The sequence below is a fragment of the Hippocampus bargibanti genome, linkage group LG02, assembly GCF_051943395.1.
Source record: "Hippocampus bargibanti isolate YZ-2025 linkage group LG02, ASM5194339v1, whole genome shotgun sequence".
In the NCBI taxonomy this organism is placed as follows: domain Eukaryota; kingdom Metazoa; phylum Chordata; class Actinopteri; order Syngnathiformes; family Syngnathidae; genus Hippocampus; species Hippocampus bargibanti.
In genome coordinates this window covers 19975001-19990458 of record NC_142735.1, presented here as the reverse complement: position 1 = coordinate 19990458, position 15458 = coordinate 19975001, and the positions used below count along the sequence as shown (strand labels likewise).

The 15458-nt window shown below is 40.5% G+C and overlaps 1 protein-coding gene across 3 annotated transcripts in view; it reads left to right on the top strand.

The window, feature by feature from the left end:
• LOC148901829 (protocadherin-1-like) overlaps positions 1–15458 on the top strand; it is a 192239-nt gene that overhangs the window by 97623 nt on the left and 79158 nt on the right. The window contains exon 5 of one of the 3 annotated variants that reach the window (XM_088989876.1): positions 3374–5745. The exons of the other annotated variants lie outside the window; for them this stretch is intronic. Within the exon in view, the coding sequence (XP_088846002.1) occupies positions 3374–3429 (56 nt within the window). The 3' untranslated portion in view covers positions 3430–5745. Of the gene's footprint in view, positions 1–3373; positions 5746–15458 lie in introns of those variants that run through there. 3 annotated transcript variants of the gene reach the window in all.

The following is a 15458-nucleotide window of genomic DNA, read 5'->3' as shown; positions in this document are numbered from 1 at the left end:
ATGATCAAATAATAGAATGAATGGAACATTTTGTTCATTAAAGCCAAGTAGCATCGATTGGCAATTGGCGTGCATCGCTGATTCCGTGTTAATGGTCAGTATTTCGTAAACATCGGTCACTCACGGTACAAAATCGATATAGTTTCCAAGGGTTGTATGTTAATGATGTCTTTATTCCGAGGCTAAAAATGAATGTTTGTCTTTCAGAATGGCGTAATTACCACTGGGTGTACACATAGCATACGCTATCACCGCCTATGCTAATGACAACATGCCGCCGGGTAAAGACCATGACCCCATTAAAGATTAATTTCAATGCACATAAAATGTGAGTGGTGACCATTAACGCATTTTAACGTCTTGAAGGCGGCTCGCGACCATCTTGTGAAACTGTCCAGTGGCTCGTAGGTATACTTTGCCGACTTGTTTGTTTGCTTTGAGGCAATCTGCTTGCGTGAAGCGTGGCTCATTAGCATAAAGCAAATATTTGCTATATTTCCTCAGCGGAGTACAAGTGGCTGCAGTCAGAAGAGACAGTTTGTAATGAAGAACGTTGCAAACATGCATCATTTTTATTTGCTACTTCAATCACATTTTTAGCGCTGTTAAATAGATGCATCCATGGATATTTGAGTCCCTGGAGAGGACTCAAATATCCGCTTCAGGTCGTCATGGCAGATTTTCACAATGTTTCCAAGACATTTTTGTGGGTCTACTGCTGTTGGGCTGATTTATACCTCCTTTTTTAAATGTGCTTGAGCCTAAAATGTCCGCTTTCGGCCAAAATGGGTGACTTTGTCTTTTTGGGTGTGCCATTTTAGCACTTTTTTTGGTACATTTTCCCCCCAAAAGTTGATCTGGGGGCAGATATTTGTATTAATTGTAAATCTAGGTGGTGTAAATCTAGCCATAATTGTCCACTTTGAGCCAAAATGGTCGATTTCCATTGTCTTTTCGAACATGAATTTGTCACGTTCCGACGGCGACAATGGCGGCTGACGAGTTGGAACGTTAGTGATAGGGGTGGATCCCTAAGCAGGTGACAGAGGCGTCGGTGCTGGCAGATGATTTATTAACAAAAAGCGAAAAATCTTGTTGAACAAAAAGTGACAAAACAGCAAAGCAAGTGGGTGAGTACAACAGTCACGAGCGTGGCTAAATAATACCTCGGGAGAAGCAACTCTCGTACCGAATAGCAGTTGAAGTCACAGGCGAGGCGTAGTATCTTCCGACGCTGCGTGAGTGCCAGTGTCTGGTTTAAATGTCCAAAAGTCTATGATGAGGGAATTGACAGCAGCTGGCGGACGTCAGGACCCCAGCTGTCAACTCGCTCGTGACAGTATTCACAGCTTTTTTTGTTGGTCAACTCGTTTTGACATGCTTACTAAGGGGGAAAATGAAACATTTTATGTATTTATTTATTTATTTACTTACTTATTTTTGGTCGACTCATAGTTTCCTAAATTGAATTGTGTTTCGTGAAACTGGCATTGGGGCCTTATTTATTTATTTATTTATTTATTTCACTCAGGTTAACTGCAGCTGAGCCACTTGAACCTAAAATGGCTGCTTTGAAGCCAAATTTTAGGAGACATTTTGAAAATAAACTCGTGATGGGTCCATCTATCCATTTAGCCATTATCTCAACTGCTTATCCTCACGAGCCAATTGTAGGGCACGTAGACAAACAAACACGCACACTCACAATCACAATCACAGTGAGTTATAATGTTGTATTCAGTGAACCGACCATGCTTATTTTTGAATGGGGGATTTAAGGGGCCTGGAGAAAATCCTCAGACGCGTGTGTAGGCATGGAAACTTGACCCAGCGGGGGAAAAAAAGGAGCTCCTCTCACTGGTTGCATGGTCAATGTAAAATTTCTCAATCATAACGGAACACAAAAAAAGGCTCATGGACCCATCCCCGAAATTGAACACAAGGTCAGCTATTGGGTTTGTTGTCATCATTTTGTGGTCAATTTGACCATTCATACATTTGAAAAAAAAGTACCTAGACACCAGTTTTATTGATCGATACGTAATTGGTTGGACAAGTCTTTCATAAGAGGAAAAAAAGTCTCAAAAATCGATGTCAACAATTGAGAAAGGTTGTTGACTATTTTGGTTTGCGGTCATTTTGGTCAAATTTCAAGGGCTTTGATGGTTTACCCTTTCCTTACTCTCACCTTTAAATGTTACCACATTTAAATCACACCTTGAAGCTGCTTTCATTGACCCACTTCTCATATCGGGAAGCGACATTTGTAAGAGGGGGAGAGGAAGGATGATGGGGAAAATGGAGGAGAGGAAGATGACAAGCTACAGTTTCATACAAATGAGGCAAGGGAAGCAACAGATAACAACGTGAGAGAAGAAGTAGCGATGTTAGAATATTGACTCTGTTTTGCACGCTAAATTAGAAATAACGCCATTTACAGTATAACAACCATTTTAATTTAATTTAAAAACAACATTCAACGTGTCCAAAAAAAAACCTTAAATTCCTCTACATGCTCAATTTTTGGATTCACCAATGCTGGACCTGCTCCCAAACATGACTCAAAATCAAAACAAGATCATGCTGATTTCCAATGCTAAATTACTGAATGGAACTTCAGATAAAGTGTAGTTGTCAAGGGAAATGATCAGAAAATTTGCCAAACTAATAAATTAGGAAACATTTTCTGGAGAATCAGAGATGTTGACGTGGCTAACCATGATGATTAAGAAGTGCCTTGATATTTTAGCAGGAACAAAATATTTTATTTACTTATTTTTTTCCACCAGCCTGGCAAGCTCGCTCAAATAGATGTCAATAATTTGATAAGTCAAGTGGCAAAATGTGAATAGTTTTTTTCACAATTAAAAAAAATAAAATTAGAAAAAATCAATTAGATATTAATTTGCTCAACTTATTAATGCCAAATGATACTGTGCTTATGTCTAATTGATTTCTTTGATACTCAAACATAGAAGGTTTTAGTGATTTTTTTTTTCCAAAGGTGGTATATATACATATGCTATACATATGCATATGTATACATACAAGCATACATATGTACATACATACATACATACATACATACATACATACATACAAGCATACATATGTACATACATATGTATACATATACAAGCACATGTATACATTTGCTTGATGTCTTAAAAGATGAGAAATGTACATTCATTTTTTTTCATCCCCTTCAAGCATTAATTTTGCTTTAATATGCCAGACCTTTTTTTCAAGCCACTCCTATATTTAAAATCTCATTCCCTCTCTTTTTTGATTTTTCCCTTTTTTTTGCATGACTTGTACTCTTGTACCTGGCGTGAACTGAGGTGTAAGACATTGCGTGTCTATCCTCTCGTAGGTGCAGCGTCCAGCAGTCAGCCGGAGAGGGTGGCCGGACTAAAAAGACTTCCTTAAAAAGTCCCAAAGAAAATACACTTTTTTTGTCTTCTTCTTCTTATTCCTCGTGGTTAGTTTTAAACACTATTGCGCTTTTTATTTCTTATTTAATGCTCTAGAATGACTTTTTGTGGCTTCTTGGAAAGAGGAGAACATATTCTCAACAAGACCGAAATAACTTTTTTTTTGGATGCCCGTGGACTGACTGGATTATCTTTTTTTACATATATTTTTGTTTTTCATCAAATGATCAAGTTTCAAGCAAACTCCCACTTTAGGGTTACTCCTTTTTTGTCCTTGTGTCAGTGATCAGGGTAAACATTCTAACTGCTTGCTTGCAATGGACATGATTCCTACCAGAAAAATGTTTTTTTTTTTAATTAGCCCTCAAATTTCATTGCTGGTATACTGAAATATTTTAAAAGATTGTCATATCACTGGCCTAAAACACCAGAGCTTTTACTTTTTTAGCACATTTTTCTTTGAGCACATACAAATTCCGGTCATAGTTGAAACAGTGTCTTCAAACCTTTGTCTTAAATCTAACCATAACACTACCCAAACACACCCTAAAACTACCAACCTTAACTAAACTAACCTCTAATCATAAACTAATTTCCCAAAGTTGAACAAACCTTCAGACCCTAACCCACCAGCTGTTAAGCAACCAGTGTTCTGGGAGAACACTGATCCTAACACTAACTTTAACAGTGAATAATTAACCCAAAATGCCCTTATTACACCCGAACCCCCTTTCCCTAAAATAACCCCAAAATCCAACAGAACTGACTTAACCCGAACCCCTGAGAGACAAATCCAAATTCAATTAGATTCATAATGCGCCGAAATGACAGATGCTATTATTATATTATCTCTAACCAATCCTGGAGTCCTATTCAGGGGTCACCAACCTTTTTGAGAGCTAATTCTTGGTTATTGATTCATTTAAAAGGCTGCTCATTTGCTGATCATAATTTCAAAAAACAAATGTGCTCAAATTACGAATCCACTAACCCAATGCCAATTCTGCCCAATGATCACCCTTCTGACTGAACCCCCGACTAAACAAACCTCTAACCGTAACCAAATCCGAACCCACCAAACAAACCCTACCTCAAACCAAAACAGACAATACCGGTAATCTAACATTCAGATAACCCTAACCCCAAATCGGAAATCCTAAAAATGACACCTAAACTCTTTCTACATCTAGCTTTCAAATCCCGTGACACAATAACATTTAATATATTTTTTTGTGCTGTGTAATCAAAACATGAAAGAAAGATGATCGAGACAAGATTGGAATTACTAAACGTGCCTAGTCTATTCTTCGTAGTCATATTTCACAAATGAAAGGTTTTCATTGTGCCCCGTGTGGATACCCGGTTCTAACAGTTGACAGTAATATCACAAGATGCTCATATTCACACAACATGATCCTTTAGCTCTTTAGCATTATTAGTGTTTAGTTTTGCTAATATCAGCCTCTCTCACAAAATAAACAAACAAAAAAATCTTTTTATTTGCTTGCCGAACTCTTTGATCTCAGTTGTTTCTCTCGCACCGTTAGGCTAGATGGCCAGGCTTGCTCAATATGCTATGTGGCTATCGTAGAGTGCTAGGCTAGGTGGCTAACATGAATGTCAAGAAATCAAATGGCACGGAGACGCTCCCAAAAAATATATTTGAGAGTTCAGCACTCTTCAGATAAGTGCACGTTTTCTCAATAAAAAAAACTTTTTTAGCTGGCTGGAATATAATAATAGAATGAATAAACTTGGTAAAGGCATAAATTAAACTCCTGAATAAAAGTATCACTGTATTTGGAAAGAAGTGGTGGGTTGAAAATGATAATAACCACCATATAGCAATTGTGCAGAAATCACTGCAATGTACAAATATAAACAATTCTCAATCGTTTGTGAGACCATTGTCTTTTTTTAAATAATAAACAAATATGCTATGTTGCATCGGCGTAATTAAACATACACATCTACAAAAAGGTCATGACTTGGCGTGTTAGTCAACTGCTCTTTTCCATGTTAACTTTTGTTAACAAAATGGAACGTGTTACAATGTAACATACAAAAGCGTTGGATCTACTCATTATAAGTCCCGCCCACCACGCAAGTGGTCAGTCGAGCCTCCTACTTTTTGTCAATGCCGAATAGTTGAATGGACTATTTATCGCGTGTCTGTAACGGTGGTTCGCGCGTGTGTATTATGGGATGTAATTACTTGGGTGAAGTGTAGCAGGAGATTGTTCCTGTGAATGTATTTATTATCATCACAATGGTTATATTTTTATTCTCGTTTTTATGACATTAAAGTCGTGCTGAGGTGATGTAGTGTGTTGACTCATATATGCTGACACAACTAATCCCACCAAAAAAAAGTCTCGAGAAGTAATGCCCAAAATGTGAATGGAAGGATGTCATTGTCATTTGAAGCAGAGCTTTTAGAGCAAGAGTTTACAAACAATTTTTTTTGCCGCGGGCCACATTGTAGTTACGTTTTCCTCTCGTGGGGCCGTTATGAATTGAGGGAAGCCATGACGTTTTTTAATCCCCTCCACACATTACATACAGAACACACAACAAATTATTGAATAACTAGTTTTTAAATTTGAAGTAAAAAATAATGACTGCGATAGTCGCTTACATAGGATAATTTGAAATTTTTGTTCGGACTTTAGCAAGCATCCTATAATTTCACAAGTTTGATTTGCTTTCGCGGGCTGAATAAAATGATGTACCGGGTCAGATTTGGTCCCCAGGCCTTGACTTTTACACATTTTTAGAGTAATTTTGGCTCTTCATACAGCATCAATCAATACATAAACAAAAAAGCAAATAAACAAATAAACATATAAACAAATAAACACATATACAAACACAAACAAATAAACAAATAGACACATAGACACATAACATACACAAACAAATAAATACATAAACAAATAAATACATAAATACATAAATCAATAACACATCAGACCGTGGTGCTAATTTGACTGGCAGTGTGATGTTTAGCTGACAAAAAAAGTCTCAAGAAGTCCGACCTGAAACACCACCCAACATTAATATTTTTAAACAGTTGAGCCTTGGTGGAGGTCCATTTCTAGATCTTCACTGTTTTAAAATGATTTATATTAGTCATGTTTTGTAAAAAAAATAATAACCTGGAATTTACATAGGGGTATGTAGCCTTTTGTGACCCTTGGATGGAATGGAATAATACATTCCATCCATCCATCCATCCATCCATCCATCCATCCATCCATCCATCCATCCATCCATCCATCCATCCATCATCTGTAATGCTTATTTGAATAAAAAATGGCCCAACAACTATTTCATTTGTTTTATTGTTTTATTTCAATTTTACGAGTCTGTTTTTGTTTACTTTATTGATTTCATTCATGAAACAGCACCATTGGTATAATCCTGCTAACCGTATCCTATTAAACCAGTGCCATCTCAAGACTTTTGCCCATGGCTGTGCATATACATAGGAAGCCATTTCAATTTTAATTGAGGTTTTGCTAATAATTAACATTCCCAAGCTCACATTTTAATCTCATTTGGTTTCAGGCTTTTTTTTGGATCATGAACATCGGATCGCGCCGCTTCCTATCGCAATTCATGTAGCATTATCTTTAGTGGCAAATCGCCAGCTAAAAATGTATTTTGCGTGTATGTGTGTGCGTTCATACTTAGTGCTGCTGTTATATTTTAATTAAAGTTGAACAGCGGGCTTAATTACTGCCATGATAAACAACATCTTTCTCGTTCGCACTCGATCGTCTTCAAAGCCCGGCCATTGGCACGCGCACAGACACATATGCGTGCCCAGCTCAAAAGGAGGCTGTGTGTGTGTGTGTGTGTGTGTGTGTGTGTGTGCGGTGATGTAATACATGTGAGTTTATGGCTCTTAATGAAAACTGAGGCCACAGTCCCAGAATCCCAACACTAATCACCATCCCGCTCTCTGGACGCCACACACACCAAAACTGATACTGTGTGTGCGTGCGTGTGCGTGTGTGTGTGTGTGTGTGTGCGTGCGTGTGTGTGTGTTCATGTGCAGTCATCTATCTTGCTTCACTCTACACTGGAAGACTGCGTGTGTGTTTGTGTGTGTGTGCATGTGCACGCATATTACAAGTCAAGCGTGCAACACTGACTGGATTTTTTCCTTTTAAGTCTCACAAAGAAAAAAAATCAGCCCTGACTTTTGACTTTACATGGAATCTGGTAGAAATGTCCATCATGAATTGACCCACAAAAAATCTCAAGACGGCCATGCCTGAAAGGGCACAAGAAGTCGGGTAATTTTGAATTTCCTTTGAAGCACCCATGATATTGTCATGTGGGTCAGTTGACTGACTGAATGAATGAAGTTGGTGGATAGATGGATAGAGCTATGGATGGATGGATGGATGGATGGATGGATGGATGGATGGATGGATGGATGGATGGATGGATGGATGGATGGATGGATGGATGGATGGATGGATGGAATGGAAGCACTTGCCAATCATGAAGATGATCCACAAAAATAAAAGATGAAAACCATGCATGATAGATTTGCCCATTTTCAGGGGTGCATCAAAGCAACCTTTTTTCTCTGGATTTCGGACAATTGCAACTGAATTTGAACCATGTTTAGCCGACTTGACAGATGAACAACACTAGCAAGAATTCTTGTCATTTGTTTTGCCTTCTTGCAAACATCGTCTTAAATATTACCATAACAGTCCCCAAACACACCCTAAACCTACCAACAGTAACCTAAACTCACTTAACCTCTAATCATGACATATATTCAAATAATAACAATCTGAAGAAGTGAGACCTTAAAATATACAAGCAGTCTGCCATTATGTTTTAAAGGTGATAGTTATGGAAATGTTGGCCATTCGTACACGTTTGGAAATTCAGTCCTCAAAATACATTTACATTTAGTAACATACAAATTGGTAAGTTTGTCTCTCATCAGTAGACACTCAAGAAACTCACATATACAATGTTGAAAACAGAGAGTTAGTTTGAGACTGCCATTTTGGGATAGTTACCAATGTGTGATGTTTGTCATTATTTGATGTGGTTTGGGGATATTATTGGAGTTTACGACATAATCTTGATTGTTTTTAAGCCAGCAATAACCTAGCATCTACAGTACTTGCTATCCTTGTCTTTGTTTTTGCTGTTAAACATTGCGTAGCAACTAAAGAGTATCTGTTTCCCTGGGGAGGCCAAAACCCCTTTGAAAAGTAGAGGAAACGTTAGATTTAACCGCAGCCAAATGAAGGGCGGTATGAGTGCTAATAAAGCGGCACTGCGCACGCGTTACGGCAACAGATAAAGCTAACCAAGTGTTTAGCGGCCGCGCGTCACAAATTAACAGCATTGGGAGTGAGCTGGCATGTTTTGGCGCCGTAAATCAGAGAATAGTGAGCGTTTATTAAGCACTTGCCCCGCTCAAAGTGGCAGCGCGAAATGGACGTTGAAAACCTAAGCGCTAATTGAATTTTCTTTTTCTTTTTTACGAGCTACACACTGTCTGCATCTGCAAGTGCTAAAATGTTGTATTCACACCACGGATACCTGTACGAAAAGAAAGGTGACAGTAAATTGTGTCGAAAGTCCCATAGAGAATTTCATTTGCCTCTTTCACACGTGCCATCCAAGGCAATTTCTGTGAAATGAGCTAACGTGGGAAAGAGAAGCCAGAGGAGAACTGTTAATTTTCTGGCATCTGCAGTGGTATTGAAGATTTAATAGAGGCGTAACGGTGTCTGCGTGAAAAGGTAAAGCAATGACGAGGTGGAATGAGGTTTATTACAGAACACTCTTTTGTCTGTCTCTGTCATGTGGTAAGCATGTGTTACAGTCCGACAACTTTTTATCCGCCAGACGCTGACGTTATTTTCTTCTGACTTGCTTAGCTTTTCGTAACCTGCTTGGCCATCAACCCCCCCCCCCCCCCCCCCCAAACACGCCACTTCCATCCTTCTGTACTGTCTGAAAGAAACAAACCAACACAAGATGTGAAAGAGAACAATGTCTTAATTTTCGGGTTTTCACCCGAGTGCTGAAAGGCTCAACAGAAGTTGTCTGAATGGGTTTTGCCGGGAGCTCAGACTAAGGTGTGAAGTTTTTAACACTCACAAAACAAATTTATTCTGCATTAAAAGCAATTGTCGCTTCCTGACAACAATTCCACGTCACACGAGATGTCTGCGCATGAATTTAGTAGCAAGCTAGGCACCATTTTCATCTTATTTCCAATTGTAGCAGTAGCCATGATTTCACAACTTCCCTTACTCAGTTTGATGGATAGATAATTGTTGAAGCATGAGCGTGGATTTCACACTGTCCCTGAAGGTAAAATACAAGCTAGCTTGATGGATAGACGGACATAATGCAGGTAGATAGATTGTTGGGGATACTTCGAACAATCACTCAGTTGTCGCATGGAAGGAAACTGTGATTTCAGACTGTCCCTGAAGGCAACACCTGACATCAACCGAGAAACATCCATTCCACTCAAGAACAAAATATGTTGACCACAGCCGGCAGACAAAACAAGTTAAGACCATTTTTAAAAAAAAAATCACCCAAACCTTGTTGTCACATTTAATGCATGTTTAATTTGACCAAAGTGACTTCACAAATGCCTTTTAAAAGTAATTTTTAATCTGCAACCCTGTGAAAAATTTGTTAGTGTGTGTGGTTAGTGTGTGTTTGTATATATGTTTGTGTGTGCCTTTGACTGTCCTCCTTAATGAGACACACAGCCGACTGGTTTGTAGAGGGAACCTTCCAACCTCCATTACTGCAGTTGTTACAGCCTGTGTGTGTGACTGTAGTGTCCCATTCTGTCCCCAGTAAACAGCGACTTCTCATTAAAGCTTTCTGCTCGGCTGCCGGCAACTCCTGCAGACCACCACGATAATCCACTTCCCAGAACACACACTCGCATGCACCCCGCACACGCGATAGACGCACACATACACACACTCGCAATGCCTTGGCGGTCACCTGTGGAGAAAATGAGAGAGGAGAGATATGAGAGTGTGACGGAGGAGCGGGAAGGAGACGAGTAAATATGTCGTTGTACTTTTGTCGTGGATACAGAGGAGGAGAAAGGAAAGGGATCTAGAGAAGAGATAAAAGGATCTCTCTGTGAAAAGAGGTAAGCTGTGATTGAAGATGGGGAAAAAAAGAAGAGATCGGGTGGGCAGAGTGGAGATGTAAGGGAGAAAGAGTGATAACACAGAAGTCATGCAATGGAGGAAGCATAAGGGAAATGTCAAGGAAAACAAAGATCTGGAGAAGAGAAGCATTTTAAATGCCTGGCAGATCATCTAAAGGTGAGAATGAATTGCAAATGGTTCAACAGGGGAACTTATACAATTCTAGAGATGGGGGATCTGTAGCACGAGAATGGGAGTGATGGAGAAAAAGAGAAAAGGGAGGTAGGGGGTATAGAGAGAGAGAGAGAGAGAGAGAGAGAGAGAGAGAGAGAGAGAGAGACAGAGAGAGAGAGAGAGAGAGAGAGAGAGGGAGAGGGAGAGAGAGGAGGGGGGAGAGAGGAGGAGAGAAAAACTAAAAGAGAGAGGGAGGAGGGCATGAAGGGAGAGAGATGGGGTCTGTAGAGAGGGATGGAGAGAAAGTGTGAGAGAGGGGAAGAGAGTGGGAGATAGAGAGACAAAGAGACAGGCGGACGGGAGAGAGAGAGACAAAGACAGAGATGGGAGAGAGAGAGAGAAACAGAATGAGAACAAGAGAGAGGCGGGAGTGCGAGAGGGAGAGAGAAAGGAGAGGTTAGAGAGAGAGAGAGAGAGAGAGAGAGAGAGAGAGAGAGAGAGAGAGAGAGAGAGAGAGAGAGAGAGAGAGAGAGAGAGAGAGAGAGAGAGAGAGAGAGAGAGAGAGAATTTGTTCCTCTGCACTCACAATAGAGAGAGCTTCAGAGAACAGAAGCGACCAAAGAGTAGAACATGAACAAAGGATAGAAGGAAGATGGGTAGAATTCGAGATCAGGGCAGTGCATTTGACACCTAGGCCTTCAATAGTTCTACCAACCCTTCATAACTATTTTATGAGTATACCAACTTCACTGCAGCTGCGACTGCGACTCATATACAACGTGTGGCGTGATTGACTACAAGTCCGCTAAAGGGTACCTTTAGCCAGTAAATAAGGCCTGCGAGAAGGCCTTGGTGTCGGCAAGTCGAAATGTCATTGGCTAAAGCAACAGTTTCATCAACACTAATTTTATGCTACGGGGCCTGCAGAACTGACATGTAGATTTCTGACAGTGGTAACAAATAATGGCTGAAATCTGATTGGTTCAATGCTTAAAGGTTAACCGACACATTTTTTTTGTTTGCTAACTGACATCAGAAAAACGTTTCATAGCATCTAAAATAGCCAAAACACACAGGCTGATATTTTTCGTCAAAAACACCAATAAAAATGACTTAGTGTCTAAAAACGACTTCAAAATGAAACCGGAAATGGCGAGTTTCAGAAGTTTCTTGTTCATGACGTCACACCAAGACGTCTTGCCTTGCTCGAGAATCAAAACAATGGCTTTAGATTCGGAGAAGATGCTATCTTGTTACTCATCCAGTTATGAATATGATTCAAATAATTCTGAAGAGGAAAGCATAAATGTTTGCAATCGATTAAAGGAGTCCTCCCATATCAATTTGAGCCGTCAATGGCATCTGGACTGAAATGTAGTGTCCCAGAGAATGTCTGAAGCCCCGTTGGAAATGGGCTGATTTGTCTGCTGGGAATTTGTGTCAGCGAATATCAAATAGTAGTCTTGGTGCAACACACGATTCACCATTGTGTCATTTATGTGTTTTCCTTCTAATTTCGCCATAAACACGGATCTGTCACGATTATTGGTTGGCGACCAATAGGTGGTGCTGTCGGCCCATCTGCACCTGCACAGGTGCTGGTCATTCCGATCAGTGGCAGACTGTCACGTTCTGGTTGGCGACCAATGGGTAGTGCTGCCGGCCCCGCCCTCAGTTGCACATGTGTTGGTCATCTTCATCAGTGGCAGTTAAAAGGACTCCCGCCACGACCTTTCGTGGTCGGGTCATTGTAGTGTGTACGTGTTTGCTGCACCCTGTCAGGTTTGTTTCATCTCGGCAGATTTTTACTCTTGGTTTTCTTTGATACTTTGTCTTTTTCTGTTGAGATGATTTTGATGTTTTAGATTTTGTTCCTGCTGATTTTATTTTAATATAATTTGTCAAAAACAACCTACTGCTCTCTCCTGCCTGCTTTTTTGGGCCATCACCACCTTTTAAACCGTAACAGGATCAACACGACATTTTCAGACCATACAAAGTATCGCAAAATGCATTGTGTGACGCTTTGTCGGTCAGGAGCGTTCCAAACGTGATGTCACGTGGGGATCGTCATCACCTCGAAAACAAGACTTCCTGAATATTCAGGGCGAGTCTTAAAACATAAAATATATATAGCGGTTGTCCTTTAAATATGAAAATGCCCATCTGGACGCAGCACAACAGGGAAAATGCAATGAACAGAGGCTGAAAACAATTAGGAAATATCTCAGAAGAATTCATGGACCAAATATAATTCACATCAGTCTGGGATTCAGATATTGTTAGGCCAGCAGAGAAGGCCTTGCAGGCCCTGACGCTCCACCACTGAGGTTGAATGACTGGAATGTGATGCGCACACAATAACAATGTGGCTACTCGTTATTTAAAAAAGTGACTTGAACAAAGTGTGAAATATTGGAAAGTATATGTGCCATTTTGTTATATACAGAATGTACATCCCACAAACGCCCCACATTCCACAAATGTTTCTGTAATCTCTTGCGTTGTCTTTAGGGTTTAAAAAAACATACACACTACCATTATGGATGTAATGAAACTGATACTGCATCAGAGGCAGTGGAAATTGCCTTTGCCCCCACCCCCACCATTCTGTGACGGTGCCTTTCACACGGTTGCGTGACACGCCAACGGAAAGGCAAGTGGTGTGAAAGTGTTTTTCGGCAGACGGGGTAGCGCCAGGATGAAATAGTGCCCCCGCCCTCCCGCTTAATCCTCAGATATTAACGCCTCCTCCGCGTGGAAGGATTAGCCTCTCGTCTGAGCTCAAGCAGAGGAGCTCCTCCCGCTTGCCCTGCTCGGCCCAGTCACGAGTGCTGATCTGCGGGTGGACGTGGAGCTCTGCGACCCCATCTATACACACACACAACCTCCATCCACCACCTGGAATTCGGCATGGCTGTATTTTTTTTATATTTATTTGGTTCGGAGCATGGTGTTGAATAGACAATGAGTAGATGGTGGCAGTGGCAGTGGGCAACACTTAAAATGCCTCCCCTCAATTAACCTTACTCATACTCAAACACACACGCCGAAGAGATACCTTGCGCATTGATATGCACGATACAAAGTCATTCTGCACGGACATGCATCAGGGTCACGGGGAGGCTGATGCTCAGAATTCATATCACATGCAAAAATATGTGTGCACACAACACACAAACACAACTTGTGCGGGATGTTGCAGTTGCAATTCGGGTTACCCAAGCAAAGATAAAAAACTCACTGATATATATATATATATATATACATACACACCCACACACACACCTATACAGTTAAAACACAATGCTCAAACGTTCAAACTGTCGAAACCAGGCACACACACTTGGTTCGGCAAAACACAAATAAGATCACTCCGACCTTCTGATTTGACGTCGGACTCGCCAGTCACTAAACTCCCTCAAAGCCGCCTGCGTCCGATTGGCCGAGGGCGGGGCCAAAGCCTCCTAGCCTTGTCGACTGCAAATGGACGCATCGGACGTCGCATCAAATCACTCACATTTTCTAGCTCCAGGGATGTGATGGTGTGTGTGTGTGTGTGTGTGTGTGTGTGTGTGTGTGTGTGTGTGTGTGTGTGTGTGTGTGTGTGTGTGTGTGTGTGTGTGTGTGTGTGTGTGTGTGTGTGTGTGTGTGTGTGTGTGTGTGTGTGTGTGTGTGTGTGTGTCCAGAGGGTCCATGTTGTTCTGCTCCAGTTGTGTCGCTCTCTCAGACACCAGCCCTGTCCCTCCACGGTCCACTTCCTGTCCATTTCCTGGTGCCCTTTGACCCTTGCTGGCTGACTTGAGACTTCCTAGGGGTTCGTGTGTGTGTGGGTGTGTGTGTGTATTTAATGAAGCGCAAAGAGTAGCTCTGATGTTTTTGCCTCTCCTCTGAATTCGAACGCTGTTGAGTTTTTCTTCACTAATGGCTGCAATTTCAATTTAGCTCACAGGGGGCACTCTTGTACACGTATAGAAGAATTTGGTTTCAATAACATCAACGCTCGAAGTAAACCTCCCCATGTGTAAGGTAGATTTCAAATAAACCGGTGAAATACACAATCATAAATGCTGATTTTGTCTAAAGTAGAAGATGCAGCACTATCGATGGGTGAAAAGGGGTTGCTTTCTCACTGACCCTTGAAGGAGAACTCCCATGAATAGTTGCTCTGCCTGGAAGGTAGACTCTAAATGGGTAGATGAAATCCAAGACCTCATTTACTGACATCTGAGAAAGTAGTAGAGGCAGAATTGTCTATGTGTGAATTGGGGCTTCTTTCTCACTGACCATCACAACTAAAAAGTTGCTCCCTTGAGCTCCTGACATGCATGAAAGGTAGATCGTGAATCAGTGGTTTGAATCCACTCACACCATTTTTATTTCTGCAATACTGAATGAGGTAGCACAATTTCGATACAAAGGGACTTTTTTCATAGCCCCTCAATGCTGCACTTTCCCAGTTATTGTCTGTGTGAAAGGTAGCTTAAAAATAACTAAACAAATAAATATGTGAATAAATAAAAATACAGATCAATAAAAAATAGACATAAATTAAAAAAATAAACCTAAATTAATAGACAGATAAATAAATAAATACATACATACATACATACATAAATAATAAGACAGATAAATATATATATATATATAATAGTCAAATTAAACATGAATTAAT